At 37.6% G+C, this 23,904-nt stretch overlaps 1 protein-coding gene across 1 annotated transcript in view; it reads right to left on the bottom strand.

Moving 5' to 3' along the window:
- The window catches only part of LOC130696813 (kinesin-like protein CG14535), a 67,055-nt gene that overhangs the window by 34,062 nt on the left and 9,089 nt on the right, over window positions 1-23,904 (bottom strand). The window contains exon 3 of the mRNA XM_057519922.2: window positions 4,418-4,481. Coding sequence (XP_057375905.1) covers window positions 4,418-4,481 — 64 coding nt within the window. The remainder of the gene's footprint in view (window positions 1-4,417; window positions 4,482-23,904) is intronic.

Genomic DNA, 23,904 nt, shown 5'->3' with positions numbered 1-23,904 from the left:
AAGAGGGAAAGAAAAAGGGGAGACTGATTTCCAATTCAATCCCGTCTTAGGCGCCAACAGTGTTTGATTTGATTAGCTACGTTAGGGGGGAAGAGAGGGAGGGAGGAAGCTTTGCGAGTCAACGTGAAAAGGGCGGAGGCACGGGCTAAAACTAGACTATATAGCGCGCCGAGGCAATGTCGTAACTCTTTCGCCTTTCCGCATTGCCGCCCCTATCCAGCGTGCGCAACGCCACACGTGGAACAAGACAAATATTATCGTCCATTTATTTAATTGATAGTTATTTCCAACCCCTCCTCGTATTGGAGGGTGTGCACCCCATTTCTCCCGACAAAATCTCAACAAAGGCAACGAATAAGCAAAAAGAAATAAAAAGAAGAAGAAATCACTTAGATGGCATGACTCATCGCTATCAAAACAGGAAGGAAGACATTGCAAAAAAAAAAAAGAAAAAAAAAGATGAACGAAAAAATCTCCACCCTTCCTTTGTGGGCCATTCGGTCCCGTTCCCGATGGCCATCCCGTCCGACAGTTTACCTCTCATGATGAATAGAAGCGAAATAATAATAATTATATATATATTTTTTTTTTCTTTTTGTTTCGCGCGTTTTATTAAGTAGTTTTAAACACGAAACGATTGATGGCCATCTTATTTTTCACTTGAACGCAACAGACGTTGGCCGGCTATTCACGTTCTTTTCAGTGGGAGGCCCACGGTGTAAACAAAAGAATCTCGTGCTGTGAAGCACGAAAATATAAAACAAAGATGTGGAGAAAAAAAAAAAAATCGACTTCCTAACGCAACACGGTTAGAAAATAAATCGTTGGAAAACGGTTGGTCTTTAAACAATACTGTCCGCTTTCCGATCAAACAAATGCGGTTTTTTTTTTTTTTTTTAAATTTATCTGGAACTTCATTTTCCCCTTTACAAAAAAACACACACACACACAATCAGCCAGCCGATCAAATAAATTGAACGCTCCAGAGAATCTTTGTGTTCAACACACACACACGCACAATTGTGGAACAAATAAAAAATGAATCGTTATGGAGGGCGGATATGTACGTTGGTGGGATCGCCTGCGTACACGCAAAATCTTACGGAGAGACTCATTTTTTTTTTTTTTTTGTCTACTCCGCCTATCATATCCCTTTTTCATTGTTCCAGCATGTTAGTACCCAACCTCCTAGTTTATATACCACGACCGACTGGAACATACTAATAAAAAAAAAAAAAAATGTAGTTCTCACGGAATTTTTCAAGGGGGGGAAGGGAGAGAGTAGTAACTCTCTCACAACGTGCGAAAGCTTCACTCGACATTATTTTCTGTGTGTGTGTGTGTGTGTGTGAGCTTTTTCATATTTTTTTTTTTTTTTTTGTTCCCGGGCTAATCACAATTAGAGGCTTCCGGTGTCCCCCCCTCTCCCCATTCAAACGACACACACACACAAAATGTGATGAAAATTACAAACAAAAAAAAAATGATAATTAAATTAAAAAAAAAAAAATGACTTTAACAATGGGGTAGAGTTTGATTGAAAGAGTTAAAAAATAATTAGAAATGTATATATATATATAGATCTTATAAGAATGAATGGATGGAGGAAAAAGGAACAAAAGGGAGAGGAGAAATCCTATCAGCGAAATGAAATCTGGACGATAAATATATCGAGATTGTAGTTGTTTTCTTTTTCCTCACTAAAAAAAAAAAAAAAAAAAAAAAGCAAAGTGAATCGAATGGCGCGCGAGGAGAGAGAGAGAGAGAGAGAGAAACCAATTAGCCGCGAGGGCAAACGAGATCGAGGAGTAATGAAGTCTCGTGAAATCGACGGGCGGCGTGCCAACACAACAGCGCCACACGTATAGGCAGCAACCATACAACGGGTGCAAAAGGAAAAGACTGTGCGCTTTGTATAGAGCGGGTGAAAACAAGAAAATACAAAGTTGAAAGCAACAAAAAAAAAAAAAAAAAAAAAAGAAAAAAGACCATCGACAGATTTACTGCGCTCACGCGATAAATTGAATGTTTTTTTTTTTTTTTTCTCTCTCTCTTTTGGCCATTGGCGTGGCAACATAAAGAACAACAACAAAAAGTCCTATTGTTTTTATATAAACATATAATCATCAACTGGCGTAATCATAGAGGATTGATGACGACTTACAACCCCCCCTTCTCTTTGCAAGAGTCCTTTTGTTTATGGCTCTCGATAGCTGGCGGGACCTTCAAACTCGTGCTGTGTGATACACACACCAGTGACCTAATCTCGGCCGATTTTCACGCTAATGTCTTTTCGTGACCGTTTCAAAACAAGTTCACACACACACACACACGAGCAATTTCGTTTTTCGCACGATATACTAAAAAAAAAAAAAAAAAAAAATACTCATTTGTTACACGACTGGTAAAAAAAAAAAAAGAAATGCGATGACTCAGATTGCGCCGAGCAGAACTGCGTGAGCACGCGCTTCATTCATCTCGATTGTCCATTTAACTGTTAAAACACATCGTAGGAGGCGAAAGATAACAAACGGTTGGGAATATTTCTTTTTCTTTCTTTTTTTTTTTCACTTTGTGTGAATCGGTTCCATTGTTGTTGTTTTCAGACTTTTCAATTAACACAAGAACGATTTTTTTGTTTTTTTTTGTTTTGTTTTTTTCTATTAAAGAGAAAAGAAAGCCGGCCAGAGAAAACGCTCTCGCCATCAGGTAATTTTTTTTTTTTTTTTCCAACTAAGAATATTTAATAATAAGAGCCCGTTTAAGGATTTTAGCCGGACGACATGTGAAAAAACAAAACGGGACTTGAATTTCGTGTTTCCTTTTTTTTTTTTTTTTTTTTTTTTTTTGAAATAATGTTACGTATTCAGCGTATGCTGCGATGCAAATCGTTTGAGCGCTGCATTATTTCAACACGCATCATACCAGACAGCTCGAAGGCCGGTTTTCCTTTCCGTCTTTCAAACGTGATTAAACATCGTCTTGAAAAACGCAAAAAAAAAAAAAAAAAAGAAGAAACAACCCGAAAAATGTATCGAATGTTATCAAATGATTTGCATGCCATGATTCATCGAACAAAAACAAAGAATCACAAGCATTTTCAATTAACGGTTTTTTTTAACGTTTTTCCTTTGATTTGATTTGATTAATTTTTTTTTTTTTTTTGATAATTTGAATTTGCGTGTCAAGTTGTTGAGCAGTAAAAGATTTACTGCTAAGCCTACACCACGCTGGATGATTATCATAAAAAAAAAAAAAAAAAGCCGAGAGCCGATAACGTCGCGCCAGTACGTGCCGTGATTTATGTACTACCAACTAGTAAAATGTACGTGTAATTTGTTGGCACCTCGAACAGGTCAGCAGGATCAGACTGGCTGCGGGCGATGTTGCCTTATTCATTTGAAAATATTCACGGGAAAAGAAAAAAAAAAAAGGCTATCCACTAGAATAACAAATCAGGCAAATCGACTCGTCTGGAAAATCTCCTACGTTTGAAACGTAAGAGGGCTGAAACGTTGATAGATGGCGACAAGGGCGCCCATTTCTTCTCCCACTTTTGGAGGTTAAAATTAAAAAAAAAAAAAATGCTCACTGATTTATTGATTTCCCCATTGAATTTTTCTTTGGAAAAAAAAAAAAAAAAAAAAAAAAAAATTTCCTTGGCGTTTGTCAAGATGAAACCGATTGAGATTGATCGAATACAACCACCCAGTCCTATCGATTAGCCTCTTCAGTTTAAAAGAAAAACAAAAATCGAAGCAACGCGAACCCATCGTGGGCCTCAGACAGGTAACACACCAACAAGAAACATCCCCCCTCCCTCCTCTCCCTAAAAAAAATTGCCTTAATATCTGAAACGGTGACATACCCCTCCCCCGTACGAAAAGTTAACCGAACATTAACTGAGCTTAAAGAACCAAAGACATTTTCTTTACAAGATGTTTAACACCCCGCCCGTCCGTTTTGACGTTGTTGCCATTGTTTTCTCTTTTTCTTTTCGATGCGTTCGTTGCATATGGAACAGACCCACAGTTTTTCCAACGTCTTCCCCTCTTTTGAAAACTCGTGTTCCATTCATTCAGCGTCCTCCCCCCCCCCCGTTTTCTTTGTGTTCAACAGGAAAGAAGAACAAACCAGAATAATAACACATAAAAAAGAAATATGTGTCTAAATTTAAAAAAAAAACAACGTTTTGACCACTGCAAGCGAAAATTGAAGAAAACAATGGATTTTATATGTTTGCATAAAAAGGAAAAAACAAAAAAAAACAAAATGAACGAGGGTGGCACCAACTGACGCAACCGATGGATCAGTTGAGTGCAATCAACACAATGAGCAAGAAACCGTCTGACGTACCCCATTGTTTTTGTTCACAGTCGAAAAGAAGAAGAAGAATATTTGAATATGGATGACTTACCTTTGGCTGCTGAACTGGATAATTCATTACGTTGGCCGTTTCTGGTGCTGTCTCTGCTACTCTCCTATAAAGGTAATAAAAACAAAATTATAAGGATGATTCATTTTCTGGTTTGCAAAAAAACAAACAAAAAAAACTAACTAAACAAATCTTTTATCTTATTTCAGTATGCATTCAAATAAAACAGAAAAAAAGAACACGACAGGGCGCCCTCAAAGAAAGAAAGAAAAAAGAAAAAAAAAACATGCTCCGGATCGTTAGCATAATTCGGCATGGAGCCGACCGACACGACAAGGAAAATGCAAACGCAACTTGTTCATTCTTTTGTATACGTCTTGTAGATTTTTCCCTTTTTTTTTTTTTTGGTACAGAAAGGTGTGGTGAGGGAACTCTTAACACAGTCTGCGTGTAATATGCAAATTCGCACAGTTCGCCCGGTTAGAAAATGAGGTTGCACGACGGTGGCAAAAAAATAAATAAATAAATACAGACGCTGTTTGTGCTGCTGCTGGTATGTCTGTGTGTGTGTCTCTTTCACTCTTTCGCTTTATGTGTGTGTGTGTGTGTGTGTAACATTTCGTTTCTTTGGCCGTTTCATCGTCATAAATCAAAAGGGTGACATTCATTTTGTTTCGCATTTAGCCTCCATCTCTTTGTTGAATTCCTCGGCTAGTATTTTTTTTATTTACTTCTCTATACGACTCGAATGTGAAGCCACAAGGAAACAAAAAAAAAAAAAAAGAAAACCCAGCATTATAAAAATAAATATGAAAAGAAAAAAGAAAAAAAAAAAAAATCAAACGAGCTCCTTCCCCAAAAACGGTGTGTAGGAAGTTGGGTGTAGTGCCCATTTCGGTCAGGACAAACCAAACTAAAAAAAAAAAAAAAAAAATGCGATTTCTAACGGTGACGTTTTTATACCAGCCGAAACGCAACTTGACTGCAACGCCAATCATTTTTTTTTTTTTTTTCATTTGAGAATGGGGTAGAGCAAAAAATATTTTCTTAATTTTTTTTTTTTTTTTTTTTTTTTTTTTTTTTTCCCACCGCTACCGCCCGCCGGGTATTTGTGACTCGAGTTCCAGATGAACCACCACACACCGTGAAACAAAAAAGAAAAAGAAAAAAAGAAAAAAGGAGAACCTGGGAAAAGCGGAACCATCAAGCCAAGCAAGTGGATGACTACACCGATTGGCCCGGCGCTCCTCGTTTTTTTCTTCGAGGAAAGATAAAAACAAAAACAAAAACAAAGAACTAAAAGGATATCTGCTTTAATTTTCGAATATCCTTGATCGTTCGACAGCGTCTGACGGAATAAATTGAATTTGATGAAATGCATGAGTTCTAAGAAAGGATCGAAATGGCTGCGTTTTTTGGGTTTTTTTTTGCAGAACAAAAAAGGATCACAACGCGATCCATCAAAAAAAAAAAAAAACCCAAAACCTTTTTTTTTTTTTTTTATTTCGCACAATTTCTGTGTCACATTCACGTTTGTTTTGTTTTTTTTTATTTTGGAGAGTTGTGATTACCAACGACTCCAAAAAGGAAACGAGAACTAATCCAGCGGCCGGATTTAGATACATAAAAAAAGAAGGGGAAGGGCAAATAAAAAAAAAAAAAAAATGGAACAAAATCTATTGGCCGATTTTGTCGTGGATTTATTATCGTCAGACAACTGACGGCGATGCAAGTTAGGAAATATAAAATAATTTAAAAAAAAAAAAAAAAGGACCAAATAAACTCGTTTTTGCGTTGCGGTGCGCAGATAAATGACGGATAGCTTCGATGTAAAGCTTGAAAAAACAAAACAAAAAAACAAATGAAATGCCCACCCCCTGAAACGAAAAAACAAACAAAAAAAATCGTTCAATCCGGTATCCTGAAAAAAAAAAAAAAAAGCTTTCGAAAAAAGCGCCATTTAAGGGAGGAGTCGTTGCCGCCGGCCGTCAATGAATTGATTCAAAGAAACATTTCAATCGCAATCATCTCAAGTACTTGTCTGTCTCTGCTCACGCAAATTGAGTTCGCGTGCGCGCACGCTGTCCTGATTATTTTTATCGGCCTTTCTTGTGTCTCGATCCGTTTCAGATCAAACGAAAGCGGCGGCCACAAGACCCTGTTCGCCCAGCAAAATCTCCCGAGAGATTTTCACTCGATGATTGGCACCTCAATGCCACGTCTCATTTTTAAATTTTTTTTTTTTTTTTTTTTTTTTTCTTGTTTTCTTTCGTCGTTGTGTCTCCAACACTTAAACGATTAACCGCCAATGAATCATTCTTCTTCCCTATACGGATTGGGTTTTGTTTTTAAAAGGAATGCCGGACTCATCTACGACACAATTTTGCAAAACGGATGGAAGACAAAAAAATGCAGTTCTAGTCATCGTTCAAAGTGAAATATTAGCAAGAAGAAAACAAGACGTTATTCTTTTTTTTTGTTTTTTTTTGTTATCGAAGGATGAATACATCCATCGTGGCAGTATGTCTTGACACACAGTATTATTGTAGTAGCCATGTGTAAATAGTTTTACGTGACGGATGAAATAATAGGAGATAAAAGGAGAGGACGGTTACGAGAGAAATTCCTTTTGTTTCAACTCGTACCGTTGAAGGACGTCGGGTAAGTTAATGAAATGCCCCAGACATTCTCCACATTCTTTCACGATATTTATGAATTCAACAGAGACACACTCCGAAGGCGAGCAAAAAAAAAAATGATGGTCGGGGAATTTGCGCGGTTTAGAGATTTGTATCCATTAAAAAAAAAAAAAAAAAAAAAAGGAATTTTAATTATAGTCGTCACCTGACTCGACATGTCCTGAAATCTCTTTGACATAAATGACTTGAAAAATATCCATCCTAATTTGTTTGCTAGCCATTTTTACGCCAAACGTAAAAGCCAATGAAATTCTTCAACAACACTTGAGAAAGATGATAAAAAAAACAAACAAACACACGTGTCAAATAGCGGCAATCTAAAGGTAGATCGTCAAAGTGGAGAGATACGCTCAAAATAAAATGAGTAATAATCATCACCATAAAAAAAAAACAAAAAACAGTCAAGTGAGAGCGGCTGGTATGTCCAACAAATAAAAATACACGTTCCAGTCCGCCCCTTATCTCGATAAATAAGCAGGTGCGAATTGTTACCAACAGCCAAGAGAATGAAACACGTCTCCATTTCTTTAAAAAAAAAAATGTGAAGATCATGTCGACACGGTTAAGATTTCAACATTTTGCTAGTCCAGGTAATACCAGGCGTTTTCCTTTCCGACAAAACAAGAGAGACTTCCATGGAAGCCCATCCATCGTTGAAAATTGACGTACAAAGAACAAAAAAACAAAAAAACATTGTACATATCTGTACGATTTAAGGAATAGCGAGGACGGTTGTTACTTTCAAAAAGACGCACGTTGAAAAAAAAAAACAGGTGGAGGAACACGTTCACCAACGTCGACAACGAGTTTTTTTTTTTTTTTTTTGTGTTTAACACCACAAGGAAAAAAGGAAAATGTCTTTGAACGTGTTGAATTCAAATAGGCAAAGAGAGATTATGTCACGCTCTAGCGGATCGGATCGAAATGCGCGCGCGCCACCGCTTCCCAACAAATCATCACGTCGCATTTTCCAGGAAAAAAAAAAAAAAAAAAAAAAACCAGAAAAATATATTCACCCATTTATTTTATTATGATTTTTTTTTTTTTTTTTTCCCATCGGTTTTTAACCCAAAATTGTGGACGGCTAGAAAATGAAGTCATAAAAAAAAGGGGGGGGGGGGAGAAAAAAAATATCACCTGAGCGATAATACACGCACAAAGACGCTAACATTTCGTGTCACGAATGTGTTAATAGAAGGCATTTATCTCTTTTCCTAAATGGCGGGAGGAAGACTCTCAATCGGCACATGACTTTCAATGAAAAGAATGTCATCCAAAATGGACAGGGGTTAAAAAAAAAAAAAAAGCGGCTTATATCGAAACTGAATGCAGGTGTGTCAAAGGTGAAACGACCAGCAACGTCTCTCAAACCCCTTCGTTTTTTTTTTTATCATCCAACAGTTTCAACCGTTTTGAATGTACGCAGCAAAATGAAGAATAAAAAAAAAGAAGGAAGAGGACGAAAGAAAATAATAATAAAAAAAAAAAAATAGAACCCCAAAAATTCTAAATAGCCAAAAATGGTCACCCGATTGGAATCCATTACTCATGGCTCTCTTTCTCGTTGTTTAGACGAGCAAGAAAGACACGGAAGAACAGGCACAGTGTCAATCCGTCGACACACGACATCGAAGGAAACAGACCCCAACAAAGAAAAACAAAAAAAACAAAAAACAAAAAGGGAATTTATCCTCACAGTTTCGAATAACAATCAATCCCGATTCATTTGAAAATGTACGCACACAATCGACTGTCATTGATGGACATTTTTCTCTCCCCATTCCCCGTCCCGGAAAATGCCCAAGCGGAAAAAAAAAACAAAAAAACACAACTAAAAGATAAGTGTGTTTTTCGGTTCGAAAATTTAGTGTAGTGCGAGTCCGAAGAAAAATAGGGAAAGAGGCACAAAACGCTGACGTATATGGGCAACGGGTTAAACTTTCCAAAGGCCCTACACATATATAAGACGAGACAAGAGGGCTAGAAGGGAGGAAGTCCTTCTTGTATAGGAGAGGGGAAAAAAAAAAAAGAAGGGGGAGGAAGAACATCAACGGGAGCTGGCAATTATGCAAAACGACCTGTTGGCCTCAACTGGCCGTGAATCACTCTGGCCTTATTTTTTTTTTTTCTCCCCTTTTTTCTTTTATTCTCTTCACGTTGGGGTTCTCTATTTTTTTTCTCAGCCCCCAACTCGACAGATTTTCTCTCCTTTAAAAAAAAAAAAAAAAGTTCAAACGAAAAAAAAAAAAAAAATCTTTCGGGACTCGGGTTAATTGTTTTGTGTGTGTGTGTGTGTGTGTGTGTGTGTGTGTGTGTGTGTGTGTGTGTGTGTGTGTGTGTGTGTGTAGGGATCCTATATAGTGAAACGATCGTGAGTGTGAAAAACAAAAAAAAACACACTTTCTAGTTTCGGATTCTTGCAATCAGAGGCATGCAGCCGCCAACTGGCCCATTATGCTAACGAATTGATTGGAAATGATGGTCTTTTGTTCTTAAAAAAAAAAAAAATAAAATAAAAAAAATAGATATAAAAATCCTTGTACACGCAGATTCTCACCACCTGCTGTCTGGGTCAAAGAAAATATGGCCGTCATTACTTGAAAAACAAAAATTTGGGCCTTGCCCCAGACACCCAATTTCTATAAAAGAAAAGGTTAAGTGACAATAGAATTACAAAATAAAAGGAATATTGTTTTTTTTTTGTTTTTTTTTTTACGCGTGTGACCAATCGATACACACAAATTTTGGTGTGTTTCCATTGTCAACCGCGCGTGTACGTTTCCACACCTGGGGAAGGAGAGACCACCTGTGGCCATGTTTTTAACGTGGTCGGGGTCATCGATAAGTCACTACTCGCTATGCATATATACAACAATGAATCAATGATATCAAAAAAGTGTTGAAATCATTTTTTTTTTTTTAAAAGGAAGTCACGCTTGTTTCGTGTTGACGTCATTCCCGCGCTTTCTTCTATTTTTGAACGTCACCAGAACAGAAAAAAAAAAAGACGGAAATGGCGTGTCATCTAATTACTTTTTTTTTTTTTTTTTTCCCCTTTCTTATCATTTTCTTCATGGAATGATTGGCCCTTTTTCCTTTTTTAATTCTGGGTGTGGGATCGAGACTGACATGTGAACCCTGGGAATTTTCAATTTTTTTTTTTTTTTTTTTGCGGCACAAACATATATAAAAAAAAAAACATATATGTGTTTGAGGCAAAGGATTTACGATGCCGCTTCCGGAATCCCTTCCGGCTTCGTAAAAAAAAAAAAATAGCGACACCCATGATTTCTTCTGTCCAGAACGCATCATACCCCCCCCCCCCTCATTCTCTCTTAGAATAAAAAGGCTAAGAAAAAAAAAAAAATAAAATAAGAAGAAATTGTAAAATAATACGAGCCATTAAAAACAAAAGCCGAGCAAAAAAAAAATTCCCATCATTTGGGTGGCATTCAAGGCAATAAAAAAAAAAAATACGTATTAAAAAAGAATGAGTCTTCTGCGAATGCCCTTCAAGTCAGGTAAAAAAAACAAAAAACAATGAGCAGATATAACCATTGTCTTCGATTCGATAGACTGGTATAACTGTTTGAAAGGCTTATTTTTTTTTTTTTTTTTTTCGAATTTAAATATACGAGCGCCATCTATTTCAGGCTGCAATCGTGTGACGCTGTAAACGAACATAATAAATCGCGTTTTTTATTCTTTTATAAGTTGACAATTTGACTTTCTTTTTCGGTGGTAGCCCCGCTGTGAAGTATTTAGCATGTTTTTATTTATTTATTAATTTTTTTTTTTTTTCAAAGGAGAGCAGAGTGAGAGGCTGCGTCCGTTCAGATTGTGCGCAGAGTTTAGAAAGTTGTGACCCCGTAAATTTCTACCCCAATTTTCCTGACGTAACAAATCGAAAGGAAACGAGTCAGGACAGCCAGTCCCGATTTTAAATCATGTGCGTTAGAAAGAAAGAAAAAAAAAAAAAAAAAAAACTGCCATATATACAAGTTAGAATGTCGCTCCTGTTCTCCGTGAGTCGGCGCTTTCCCAACGAGAAACGAACGCAGAAAAATGGGGAGGGGGGAAAAACAATTTCGATCGTCATGAAGAAGACACGAGAAAGTTAAAAAAAAAAATAAATAAATAAAAAAAAGAAACAAACTTCCCCCAACTCTTCGTAGTTGATTTGATGGATTGAAAACTATGTCAAGAATGTCTACTGTTGTCATTTGAGGATGAAGAAGAAAAACTGTTGAAACATTTTTTTTTTTTTTTTGTCTTCTGTTCAAACTCTCAGATGATGGAACAAGCTTTTTCAATTCCCCCTTTTTTGTTTTTTGTTTTTTGTTTGTTTTTTTTTCTACTTGATATTTGTAAGTTTGTTTCTTTTGCCTTTCTCTCTGTTGATGAAGCGCGGGGGGAACCAGTTCGGCCCCACGTACACCGTCCCTTATGAATATTCAACTCAGATCTATACCTATCCACACACACACACACGCACGGCGATTTGAATGGAAAAAAAAAAAAAAAACAAGTCGGATGGGGAAAATCAACAATTCAAAGACACACACACTTCGTCATTATTCTTCCTTCAAGTAAAAATGAAAATCAAATAAAAACAAATAGAAATCCACAATGTTTTCGATAATCAAACAGACGATTTGTTTGCGCAGGGCCAACAGGTGGGCCCCCGTAGGCTTCCCCCATTTTTTTATTATTATTAACTATCGTTCAAAACGATTTTCACATGTTGGCCCAATGTTCACCCACTATGATGTCCCCCCCCCCCTCCCTCTATTTCGTTCTTTTAATACAAGCACTCCCCCCCCCTTGAAAAAAAAAAAAAAAAATTCTAAATGAACCATGAGAAGTAGTGTTTGTTCTCACGCCGAATCACCTGCCCTTCATTGCCTGTCATTAAAAATCATCCTTTATTATATCCGTGGCTCACGTCTGCTCGTTTCCTTTTTGCTTTTCGCCTCCTACCGAGTTTGCCTTATCGAATCGGTCACGTTACACATTTTCAACAAGATTATCATTATTGACTTGATCCAAATTGAAAAAAAAAAAAAAAAAAAAAAAAAAAAAAACGGTTAATGACCGACACTAGGAACGAGCGTTTGTTTGTTTTTTTATACATCCCGAATAAGGAGAAGAGAAAACAAATTGGACCTCGGACTGGACAACGTTTTGGACTAATTCCATTGAAGAATACGTTCGTTTCCCTTTCCCACGCGCAATCAGACATGATACGATTACACACCTGCGGCTTGCAGCAAGGAGGGAAAGGCACTCAGGTCGTAGTTGAATGTTTGAAATAACCCGAATCGGAAACGAGCCACACACAGTAGCCGTATAGTTATGATTACGAGAGAGAGAGAGAGAGAGAGAGAGAGGGGGAGGAATGAAAACCTTCTGCCCGTTTTTTTTTTTTTTCTCTTCCGCACGGCGCGCTATTTGAATACGAAAAAAAAAAAAAAAACTAACTTGTTTTCCCACGACCTTTTTTTTTTCCAAGTGGATACTGGTCGCATCTGTTTTGTTCGTTTCTTTCCCATTTAAATTCATTCCGATACAGACAAGGGAAAAAAAAAAAAAAAAAAATACCATCGACCCGCAGTTTTAATCACAAAAAAATCGCTCGGTGTGTAATCAATGATTTTTGACTAGACATTGCCACTGGCATAAATCCGTAAAAGGAGAAGTCAACACAAGACTGGCATTTTTTTTTGTGTGTGTGTCGTCTTAGTCATCAGCGCTCTCTTCCGAGAAATCTCTACTCATATTGCGGGATCCGAAAAAAAAAAAAAAAATAAAATAAAAAACATTCAAGTCCCTTTAAATTCCCATCTTTTAAAAAAAAAAAAAAAACCAAAAAAATGTTTGAGGAAGAAAAACAGAAAAAAAAAAAAAAAAAAGTCAGACAGGTTTTTTGGTTTTTTCTTTTCCTCAATTTTGGAATCGCGGGTCTCTCCATTCATTTAGAAAATCAAAATGGAAGTTTCGAGGAAGAGTTTGAGCGCATTTTTCGGTGCGTGTCTTTTCAATTCACTTTGAGTTAATGGTGGCGTGCGCGTTTTGTTATGCAGACGGGGCTCCCCGTGCTAATTCGTCCCGACACGGATGACCACGCCAAGAGCCAAGTTGATTACAAGTGACGACTCAATAATAAAGCAAAGGGAAAAAAAAAAAAAAAAAAAGAAAAGAAAAACGTAACACACACAAAAAGATCGAATCAAACAAAAAGGATTTCAAATGAGGGGCACAAAGATAACGACGACAACCAAATGTGTGGTTTTTTTTGTGTTTTTTTTTCTCTCTTTTGTGTGTTCAAGTTGAAAGGATTATTTAAAAAAAACAGGTTAAAAACGATTGGATATGGCGCTTTTTTTTTTTAAACACCAGTCACACGACCCACCGGAAAAAAAAAAACTGGCGACGATTTAATGAAAGTTTTATTTTGTGTATCTTTTTTTTTTTCTTTTTTTTAGATAGAAAAAAAATCTAGCCGTGTTTTTTTTTTTTTTAAATACGTTGGCGCGAGTCTTATCCACTAGAGATTTTTTTTTTTTTGAATTTTGAATTCATTGCCAGCCAAGAGAGAAACCCAGAGAGACAATTTACGACTGTTTTCTTGTACTGCCGAGAAAGGGGAACTTGCGCGCCGTGTAAAAACATTTGAAAAAGAAAAAAAAAAAATCATGTTTTATTATTTACTGGTCAAGGTATTTTCCCTATTGCCCATCCCACCAGATGAAGAAGAACACAAATAACAATCATCAAAAAGGGAAAAAAACAAAAACAAAAACAAAAACAATATTTTTGTTTTGTTTCAAATTCAAAAATTCAGCTCTAGAGATGGAAGGTGGGGAAATGAAGATGTTTCTTTCACAAGGCATTTTCAATGCGTGAGTCAAAAGGAAATCATTACAGAGAGGCTGTCGAAAATGAAATCGACGCCAGACCCTTATGCATCTATTTTCAAAAAAAAAAAAAAAAAAAAAAAAAAAAAAAAAAAAATGTTTTTCTTTAGTGGCCTTTCGTTTAAATTAGAAAAATGTTGGAACATTTGTTTGATATAGTTTCCAAATAACTTGAATGGCGAGCTTGGTCGAGTTTAAACGTTTGTTTTCTTTTTCAAACGGAAAAAAACATCGCTGAGGGAAAACCCCAACCAAGCGTTTCATAAATGGTTTTTTTTTTTGGTTCCACGCCATCGCCGCAATAGTCCATCATTTAACAAACGATACAATAGGGGATTCGCCCCCCCCCCCCCTCCAAAAAAAAATATATATAAATCAAAAATAGGACGATTCCTTTTTTTTTTTTCTGGGAGGGGCATCTCAACCACTTCAACCATCCCTCTCTTCTTTTTACCTTAAAACACAAGACCTCAATTTATTACATAACCAATTCTCAAATCAGCCCGGAAAGAAAAAAAAAAAGGGGGGAGGGGGGGGGGGGGGTCCCAAACGTGTTACGAAATCGAGGGAAACATTTTTCCCACTACAACTCGATGGCCACGTGACTTAGGTAACCCTCTGCTGAAGGAAAAATGGAAGGGGGTCCTTTAACAGTCCCCCCCAGTCCCTCCCCCCCCCCCACAACTAACCACTTCACTGGACTTACCCAATGTGGCAGATGGCATCCGTGCCCAAGTGAAAAAGGCACAAAATTATTGAAAAAAAAAACAAAAAACAAATTTAAAGATTAAAAAAAAAAAAGAGAGAAATAGAAACGGCCAAATTCAATGTTCACGTTTGTTGTTTACAACAATAAACCGAGAGTAGGAACGTTTCGTATTTCGTGATTGTGACGCAAGAAAAACCACTCTCGTAATGCGCGTTGCGGGTAATGATAATGAGAGTCGCCGGGGACAATGAAAACGCAAATGGACTGAGAAAGAGAAGAGAGAGAGAGAGAGAGAGAGAGAGACAAACACACTCACCGCTGCGGCGAAGAACAGGTCGCCCTTTGGTGATTACGCTCTCCAAATGAATTGCGCAAAATCAGCTAGATTGGCCTTAAATAATTAAGAGCCAACTAACATGATTTTTTTTTGTTTGTTTCAACAGTTCCAGCGCACACACAAAAAAAAAAAAAAAAAAAAAAAAAGAATTTTTCAAAGAGAGAAAAAGAAAAATCTCAAAATTTGGCAAAACAAATTTTTGCTTTTCTTTCGATCTCTCCGCAGATTTTCAAGTCAATCTCTTAGCACTCGATCACAATCACAAATCGACACACGAGGAATCACAGAAAAGAAAAACAAATGGAAATGAAACCAAAAACAAAACGAATGTATGGAGCGACGGACCGGTACGTTGTTTCTCGGTCGGCCACTTGAACGGCACTGGAGCGGCTCCTGGGCCTGCCCCTCTCTCTTGTATTCATTCGCACTATATACAGACTACTATACTACTATAACCACTATGCTAACGTCCACACCCATCCACTGTGGGGGGCCTTTTTTTTTTTTTTCCTTCAAACTGAAACTAAAACTCGCAAATCGCTTAAAAAAAAAAAAAAAATGCGTGTGTGCTTTAGTTCTGCTTATTTTCCAAAGTGGCTAAGAAGATGGGTGGCGCGCAATTCAAATCAACTGACGCAAAAACAAAAAATGCACACAGACAAATAGCGACAAAAATAAAAAGAATCTAAAACAAATTCTTTCGAGCAAAAACATAATCGAATTTGGAATAATTTCCAAAAAAAAAATATATATATATATATATAAATAAATAAGAAAAATTCCAGATCAGGTCTTGTGCGCATGTGATAGTCTCCAGCGCATGATGTTGATCAAGGGCTGTCATCAAAATGGGAAGAAAGAAAAAAAAAATACAACAGAAAAGGACTCGTTTTTTTTTTTTTCTTTTGGAGTGGCCACCTGTGCACGTTACACAACGTCGACGACAACGACATTTTTCGCTTTTCTTTCCTTCGAACACGTCTACATTTGCTGAACGTGCACAAGCGTAGCAAAAACATGAGCAACAGTGATATTATTAGCAGTTGTTGCACAGACGGGCAAAGAATAGAAAGTTAGTTGAAAAGATTTTTTTTTTCGTTTTCAAAAGATTGTCTTCGAAAAAAAAAAAAAAAAAAAAAAAAAAGAACCCGCTCATTAAAATCAGATGCTGTTGCTCAAGACACTTCACGACTGTGTGTATACGCCATCGCCGAAAGCTCGATTACCTTTAATTATCTAAGCGGCCGGTGAAAGTGATGGTGTGATTACATTTTTGCTTCTCTTAAATTTAAAAATAAACTATTTCGGGACTATAGTATTTATTTTTATTTTTTTCTAATCATGTCGCCTGCGGATTTGTTTTTGAATTTTTTTTTTTTTTTTTTTTTTTTTACTTTACATTTCGATTGGAATTCCCAAGGACGGAATCAATGACGGAAAGGCCATGAATTACAAGAACTTCGTTTCTAAATATAAAAAAACAAACAAAACAGACGTAAACAAGTAAACGATATTCATTTTTTTTTCTTTTTTTAGAGGGAACGGGGGGGGGGTGAAGGGAGGAAGCGAAAACAAGAGGAGATAGTCCCCCGACGTTACACCAAGTGAGGATAGAGCGTGAGAAACTTGTACGCCGTAGACGTACACACGGAGCGAGAGAGACAGTACGTATATGTACACAACGTCGGAGCGCTAAATTAGTTCAAGGAAAGAAGAAAATAAATAATAAAAAAAAAAAAAAAAAAGTGTTCACTCCCCCGCCACTCGGGATATTTCCCTATGGCCGCTGGGCCAGCAAACAGTGACTTACACACAAGCAAAAGAACCTTCGTCTTCTTCTTTTCTCATCAATTTTTTATTTTTTATATTTTTCACAAAGCTTTAAGTTTCCCTTTTTATTTCGTCATCCCCATAAAAATCGGTTCGGTTTTCTAATAATCGGAGAGTGCGGTACTGCTTCATAATGGAGGATTTTTTTTTTTCTCGAAAATCAAGGCCTTGGCGTTTGAAAACTGGCGCGCAAAAACATCAAATTCTTTTCTTTTTCTTTTCAAATTTTGACGTGTTTTTCGTAATTATTTAAGTCTTCCTTCATGTTTACGCCAAGGCGTTGAAAAAAAACAAAAAAAAAAACACAGTGGGGGCAGCCGGTGATTATCATTTTTCCCGAGTCTTCGCTCTCATTACGCATATATTACTACTACATTATTAAATGAGCGGGGGCAAATGAGAAAAAGAAGAAGACGATCTTCGCAAAGCAAAAAGTCAAGACAACCAAACAAAAAAATCCCAGAAGAAAAAATAATAAACGTTGAAACTGGAGGAACACACCCACTCAAAAGTTCAAAGTGCGCGCGCAAGAAAAGAAACAAAAAATGTTCTTTTTTGCATGAAAAGGCGTTTCAAAAAAAAAAAAAAAAATAGGAAAAGCTCTCAAGTTTTTCGCACGGGTGGAGAAAGACAAGATACACACGAAACATTTTCCATATTTTACTGGCAAAACGAGTGGGACTCTCGGTAAACACACAGTCTGTGCGACTGACCTTTTCAGAACGTCGGTCTCCTCCCTTTTCAACTAGCATTTTTCGAGAAACACACACACACACACACACACACACACGAAATCGTAAAGAGAGCGCACCGTGAAACGCGAATGAGACGCTAATGCGTTGTCGGGTCGATCGCGTTTCTGCCGGCATCGAAAACAAAAAGGAAAACCGCAAAAAGTTCAAGCGAACAAATTGATCGTGAAACATATGAAGAGAACCGTCTCGATGGAGACCGTGTTTGATGATTACACACACACAAGAACTCGGTTTACACATTTTTTTATTTTTTTTTTGGATGGGAAAAAATAAAATAAATTTCTTGTTTGTTAAACAAAATAAAAAAAATCTTTTTTGTTTTCTTTCTTTCCCATCTACGTAAACTGTGTCCCCTCCCCGTTCAGAGAAGATGAACACGAAGATTGTCAACAGCAGCTGGCAAAAACGAGAGGGGAAGGAGGAGAGTCTGGTGGTATAGGTTACGAGGGCCGTTCGTAATATTATAAACACTGCTGGCAGAATAATATATATAAAGGACAAACGATATCGTGATACGGTTGTATACAGAAGTGAGGAGGGGGTGAGAAAGACCCACGAAGGGGGGGGGGGGGGAGATCATGCTCGCATGATCAAAGAAACAGTTACTACAGCGCCGAACATTTTTTGAAACCCACCGATCGGAAGTAGAAGATAATGGGCCCGCAACGAAACTACAACTACCGAGACTGGGTATTTTATTTTATTTTAGAAAAAAAAAGCAGAGCCGGATGTAAGGTTTGATGGGCCCAGGTAGATAGAAACAATCACCCCCTCCCCCCTCTCGTTGCCCTATGTGTTCCACAATAGTAAAACTGCATATTATTACGAGTCTCTTGTACCTCCGGTCCTGACCTCTCTCTCTCGAAAACTGTTCATGAAAAAAAAAAAAAAAAAGGGAATACCCTTCCATTCCCACGGAAGTTTTTTTAAAAATTTCGTTACTTAGTGAATAACTCAATTTGTGTAAGCAGAGCAACGCATTACCGGGGCCCCAAGTTGCAAGCTGTTGCTGACCCTTCCAATTACTGGACATTCCCTCGAGTTTGGTGTTGAAAAACAAAACAAAACAAAAGTAAATTTTTTTTTTATTTAAAAAAAAAAAGAAAGAAAGAAAATTCCCGTTGAGTTTATTTGTTGATGGGCTAGAAAAAGTGTGGCGGTCAAATTATGACAGCCAATTCGATTTTACGCTACATGTTCATCGGAGAAGCGTACGGACGACTGACTTTATAAGCCAATGTGCGACCAACCGTGTACCATTCGATGCCATCAGCTCAGTAGTTAAAAAAAAAAAAAAAACACAAAAAGAAAACAAAACCGGGGCATTTTCAAAAGCTTTGCCAAAATAACGTCAATCATATTTCCAAAAAAAGAGGGAAACAAACGAAAAGAGAACGTGAAAAACACGCCATTAGCTCTCAAGAGATGAAAAAGGAGAGGCCATGTTTGTTGCATTAGCGCGCAAATATTCAAAAATGAAACAGAAAACAAATAATGCGATGCTCTATTGTTTCAAATGGTTTTCTTTCTTTAAATCTCGAATAACGGAATTCCTTGTTTCGCAATCGGATCATCCGCGGGCTTTACATTTTAAAACGCAATTGTTTTATTTTTTATCGGGACTCTGCGGGAAATGTCGTAGCTTTTTTTTTTTTTTTTTTTTTTTTTAACAAAAAGGTTAAGACATTCTTCAATTTTTAACAGCACAAAATAGCACTTCACGATATGAATTGTTTTTTTTTACGGGGGAGGCGGAGTTTTGTTCGTTTTAAATACAATGTCGGTTCCCGCAGGGGAAAGGAGGCTGCAAGAGTATTGAATAAGATCACGGCCGCTGTTTGTTATTCATTTTTTTTTTTTTTCATCTTCTAATCTCCGCGCATCTGATTTATTCCTCGATTGTCTTGTTGTATTTTCCTTTACCTTTTTTCTTTTTCTTTTTAATTTCTTCTTCTAACGCTACGGTTGCTGTTGGCTTTATTCCTCAACTCCACCGTGAAAATCATGAATGTTTTACGCTCTTGCTCCCGCTATGCGATGCGCACTGCGTACTCCCGTAACCTATCATTATCTGCACACAAATCAGGAGAACAGCACGTCATCGTCATCATTCTCCCCCCCCCCCCCCCTTTTTTTTTTTTTCATTTTTTCCTCCATTATTTTCATCATTCAAAAATGATTACCGTCAAAAATCACAACAGGTTGAAATTACCACCGCTAGATGTCCGTACTTAACGTTTCGACCCAATTCAAACCGGGAACTTTCAAAAACGCAAACCCTAAAAAATCATTTGAGCTTTTCTCGGAGGAGCTGTAAAACCATTAGACGGATGCCGCCATCAATCTCAAAGAGAAGAAGCCCCTGCTGAGTTGCCGTCCTGACAAGTCGCGTTTCAGCCATTTAGAACCTCCAAAAAAAAAAAAAAAAAAAAAAAAAAAAAAAAAAAAAAAAAAAGGAGGGAAGGAAAGTAACAGGCAAAACATCTTAAAAGTCACGAAAAAGGTAAACAAGACAAAGTTTTCATTGGCTACAACGGCCAGAGGCGCAACCCAAACAAGATCAGCGTGAAACATCAAGAAATTGATTTTCAAAACAAAAAAAAAAAAAAAAAAAAAATTCCAAAACAGAATAGAGTGGTGAGCGACATTTTCCCTGTCTCTTGAAATTTTCCTTCTCCTAATTTCTCACGGTAAAAAAAAAAAAAAAAGAAAAGAAAAAAAAAAAAGAAAAAAAGTATTCTGACAGCGACCATAGGCCGCCCCAATCATCTGCTATCTACCATTCACTTGGCGTGTAAAAACAAAAATGAAACTCCCAGTCGAAATAGAAGCGTCCACCAACGGGGGAGAGCAGCCAAAGAGTCTTTCTAGGTGGGAGGATGCATTGTTAAGTTGGTACACACTTCGTTAAGGAGCAGTAGCATCATCACAGTATGTAGAGAGGAAGGAAGGTATATATCGGTTAGCTACGCATAACGAGGAAAGAAAAGAAGCTGATGCTCATAAGGAGGGACGCTCGTGAGGCGGCCTTATCTCTGTGATGGGTCCGACCGCTGCGCCAGCTGTTGCATCATCATTAACCATTTTTCCTTGGATATTTTTTTTTCTTCTTTCCTTCCGTGCTACTGTACCATGTCCTCCCCCCCCCCCTTCTCCAACATCAGGGCTAAAGGAAGGCGCTATTTTTTCTAATTTTAGTTGGATCACACATCCAAACTTTTAAAAAGAAAAAATGGCGTCAAGGAAAGAAAGGAAAAAAAAAATGTGTAGCAAAAGAGAAGGGACTGGGGGGGGGGGAGCTGGAACAATTTGTTCCAGGGCGAGAAGAACAACACCCTAGCGATACATTACCAGCTCTTCTTTTTCTTTTGCTCTTAGTTGCTCGGGTCAACCGTCTGTTGGGAGGGGGGAGGAAAACATTTTTTTTTTTTTTTTTGTCTTTCTTCTGCTGGGTCATATGGAATTCCTCTTCAACCCCCGTGTGTGTCTGTGTGCGAGTGCAACGAAGGACCAATGGAACGTTTTAGGGGGGGGGGGAGGGGGCAGAGAGAGAGAGAGAGAGAGAGAGGGACTTCTGGTACTTTACTTATTCATGTATGACGACGTGGAAATTTGAGACAAAATCAACCTCGTTTCTTGTCTCTTTTGTAGATCCTCTTCTTTTACTTTAAGCTTCTTGCATCAAAATCTCTTTTTACTTCATTCCGCTGCTGCTGTTGTTGATTCGTCTTTTCGGACTGCCACTAGCGGGGGGGGTTTCTCACGTTTCTCACTTGTCAAATGGAACGTCGGGAACAAAAACAACAGCCCGTTCAAAACAATCGCGTCCTCTTTTTTTTTTTTTTTTTTTTTTTTTTCTTCATCATGTCCAAAAGTCGATTGCAACAAATGCGGATAATCCTCTTCTTGTTTTTTAGCCACGCACACAAAAAAAAAAAAAAATGTCCAAAACACGAGACAGCCCAGTCGTATTTTTTTTTTTTCTTTAATATCCATCCCCCACCCAAAATAGTTGCGTCATCTTTCGACGGGATGTAACGTCTAAATTTGCGCGTCTCGTATAACACGACCGCAAATTTATAAAAAAAAAAAAAAAAAAAAAAAAAAAAACGGTTGAAAAGAGGAAATGAGAAAAAGAAAAAAAAAATGGGGACAACGGAGACAATGAGCCGTTCAGATCCCGGCTCCGTCCGGGATTAGTTTGCGCAACGAGTGACATGAAGCGGTTCCCCCCCCCCTTTTTGGCCGCGGGAACAACAACAAGAAAAAAAAAATAGGAGCGATAAGATATTTAAAAGCGGGGAATTTATCCGTCAAGACACGTACGAAAAGAAACCTCACTGACTATCCTCTTTGATTGTCTCGATTGGGTCGTTATTGATGGCCTAATTATGTGCTGCAACGATGGACACGAAAAGAATCTCGCAGCCGCGGGATTGGAGTTACAATGGAGAAGCGAAAAGGCGCAATGATTTTAAGAAAATAGGAAAAACGCGAGGGGGGAACAAGTCAAAGGATAGACGCCGCCTGATCTTTTATTCAACCAACAGCAGGTGAACTATTAAATCTAACACTTTCATTTGCATAGGTAGCATAATAGAGTGCAATTATCTATTCACCTGCTATCGACTGTGGCCTTCCTGCGAGAACGTCATGAATATTTCGTTTTCTTTTTTTATTATTCATTTGCGTACGATCTTTTTTATATTTTCCAAAAAAGAAAAAAAAATAATAATAAAAAAATTCTATCGATGAATTTATTATTTTACCGATAGCAAAAAAAAAAAAAAAAATGTGACCTCTTTCGTTCTCACGCAATCAGCGTGCAAAGCGGGAAGGGAAAAATTTTTTTTGAAAGTTCCTTTAAAAAATATTGGAAAAGTTTTCCCGCGTGATGCGGTGATCAATCCCGTTCCATAGTCAATTTATAATGGGAAGGAACCCCCCCCCCCCAAAAAAAAAAATGTTCTCAAATCAACTTGCATAATGCGAAAAGTCACGAAAACATTTATGTACGCTAGCAGCCAAACAAAGTGCCAAACAATCATTGTTTTCGTGCGCGGCCTCATCTTCTTTCGTGAAAACAAAAAAAAAAAAAAACAAAGAAGGAAAACAGGTCGACACGCGGACGCTTCTTTGCGGTCAAAACGCATTTAAAAGAAAAAAAAAAATATTTTAGCGAGTGGGTCACTTGAACGCGGGAGCCTTAAGAAATCACGACGATGATATAAATCGTACCGTCACACATGATGAGTCATCCCCTGTCAAGGTAAGCCAACCTTTCTACCGCCGCTCAAGATTTCTGTCCGTCTTTTGCATCGAAAAAAATTAGCATAACGGTCAATGAAAAACAAAAAAAAAAAAAAAAAAAAAGAGCGACGGGAACTGATAAACAGAAGAAAACCGCTTGATCATACAACAACCCGCTGTTTGTGCCCATTCAAAATTCAGCGATGACGCCAAAAATAAAAACAAACAGGTAAGGGTTTAGGAGGCGCGTAAGCATCTCCGTGTGTTACACTAACAAGGGCATCATCGAGACGCGCGGGATTGGCGTCGATCAAAAAAGGGGACGACAAAGGCGATGTTGGAAGAGATGGAGAAAAAGAAATTCAACGAGGCATTGTAAGAAGCCGCCGATAAATTTATGGACGTGATCCAATCAAGAAAAGTCGCATTCCAAATAAAAAGATGAGATATACATTTTTTTTTTTTTTTTTTTTTTTTTTTTTTTTGCTCCCACGGAATGTTTCCCTTTGGCAAATGTTTCAAGTTATTTTCAGGGCAATAGATGATATCTCCACATTTAATCAAAGAACAAATTCAAACTATTGTGCGCTGCACTTGTACATCAGTGATTCAAACGCTTCATTTCTCATTCATAGAATGGAAACAAAAGAAAAAGAGCCGTGAGCTCAGGCTGATTTGTCGGCGCGCGAGCGCTTGATTGCATCTCTACCGTCTACCCAATCGATCACGGTCTTCTTTTTTTATCCACTCTAACAAGCACCGAAATTCATCAAGACAGTAAAAAAAAAAAAATAAAAAAATAAATAATAATAATTCCAAGAAAGGGGAAGAAAAGAGAGAACCAAAAAAAAAAAAAAAAGGGCCTTTTTTTTTTTATTTTTCAAATGAAAAATCGATCAAAGTGCCAATTGGTTTTCTCTTTTAATTATACAACGCATTTGTATTGCTGTCTAGATACAATTTGGCGTTTGATTCAACGCTTCGTGACTACGTCCCTAGCCCAGAAGCAAACGACAGATTCACGCGATGATT

This window comes from Daphnia carinata, chromosome 5, assembly GCF_022539665.2.
Source record: "Daphnia carinata strain CSIRO-1 chromosome 5, CSIRO_AGI_Dcar_HiC_V3, whole genome shotgun sequence".
Taxonomy (NCBI): domain Eukaryota; kingdom Metazoa; phylum Arthropoda; class Branchiopoda; order Diplostraca; family Daphniidae; genus Daphnia; species Daphnia carinata.
The sequence above is the reverse complement of the archived record's forward strand: the minus strand, read 5'-3'. Positions and strand labels throughout refer to the sequence as shown.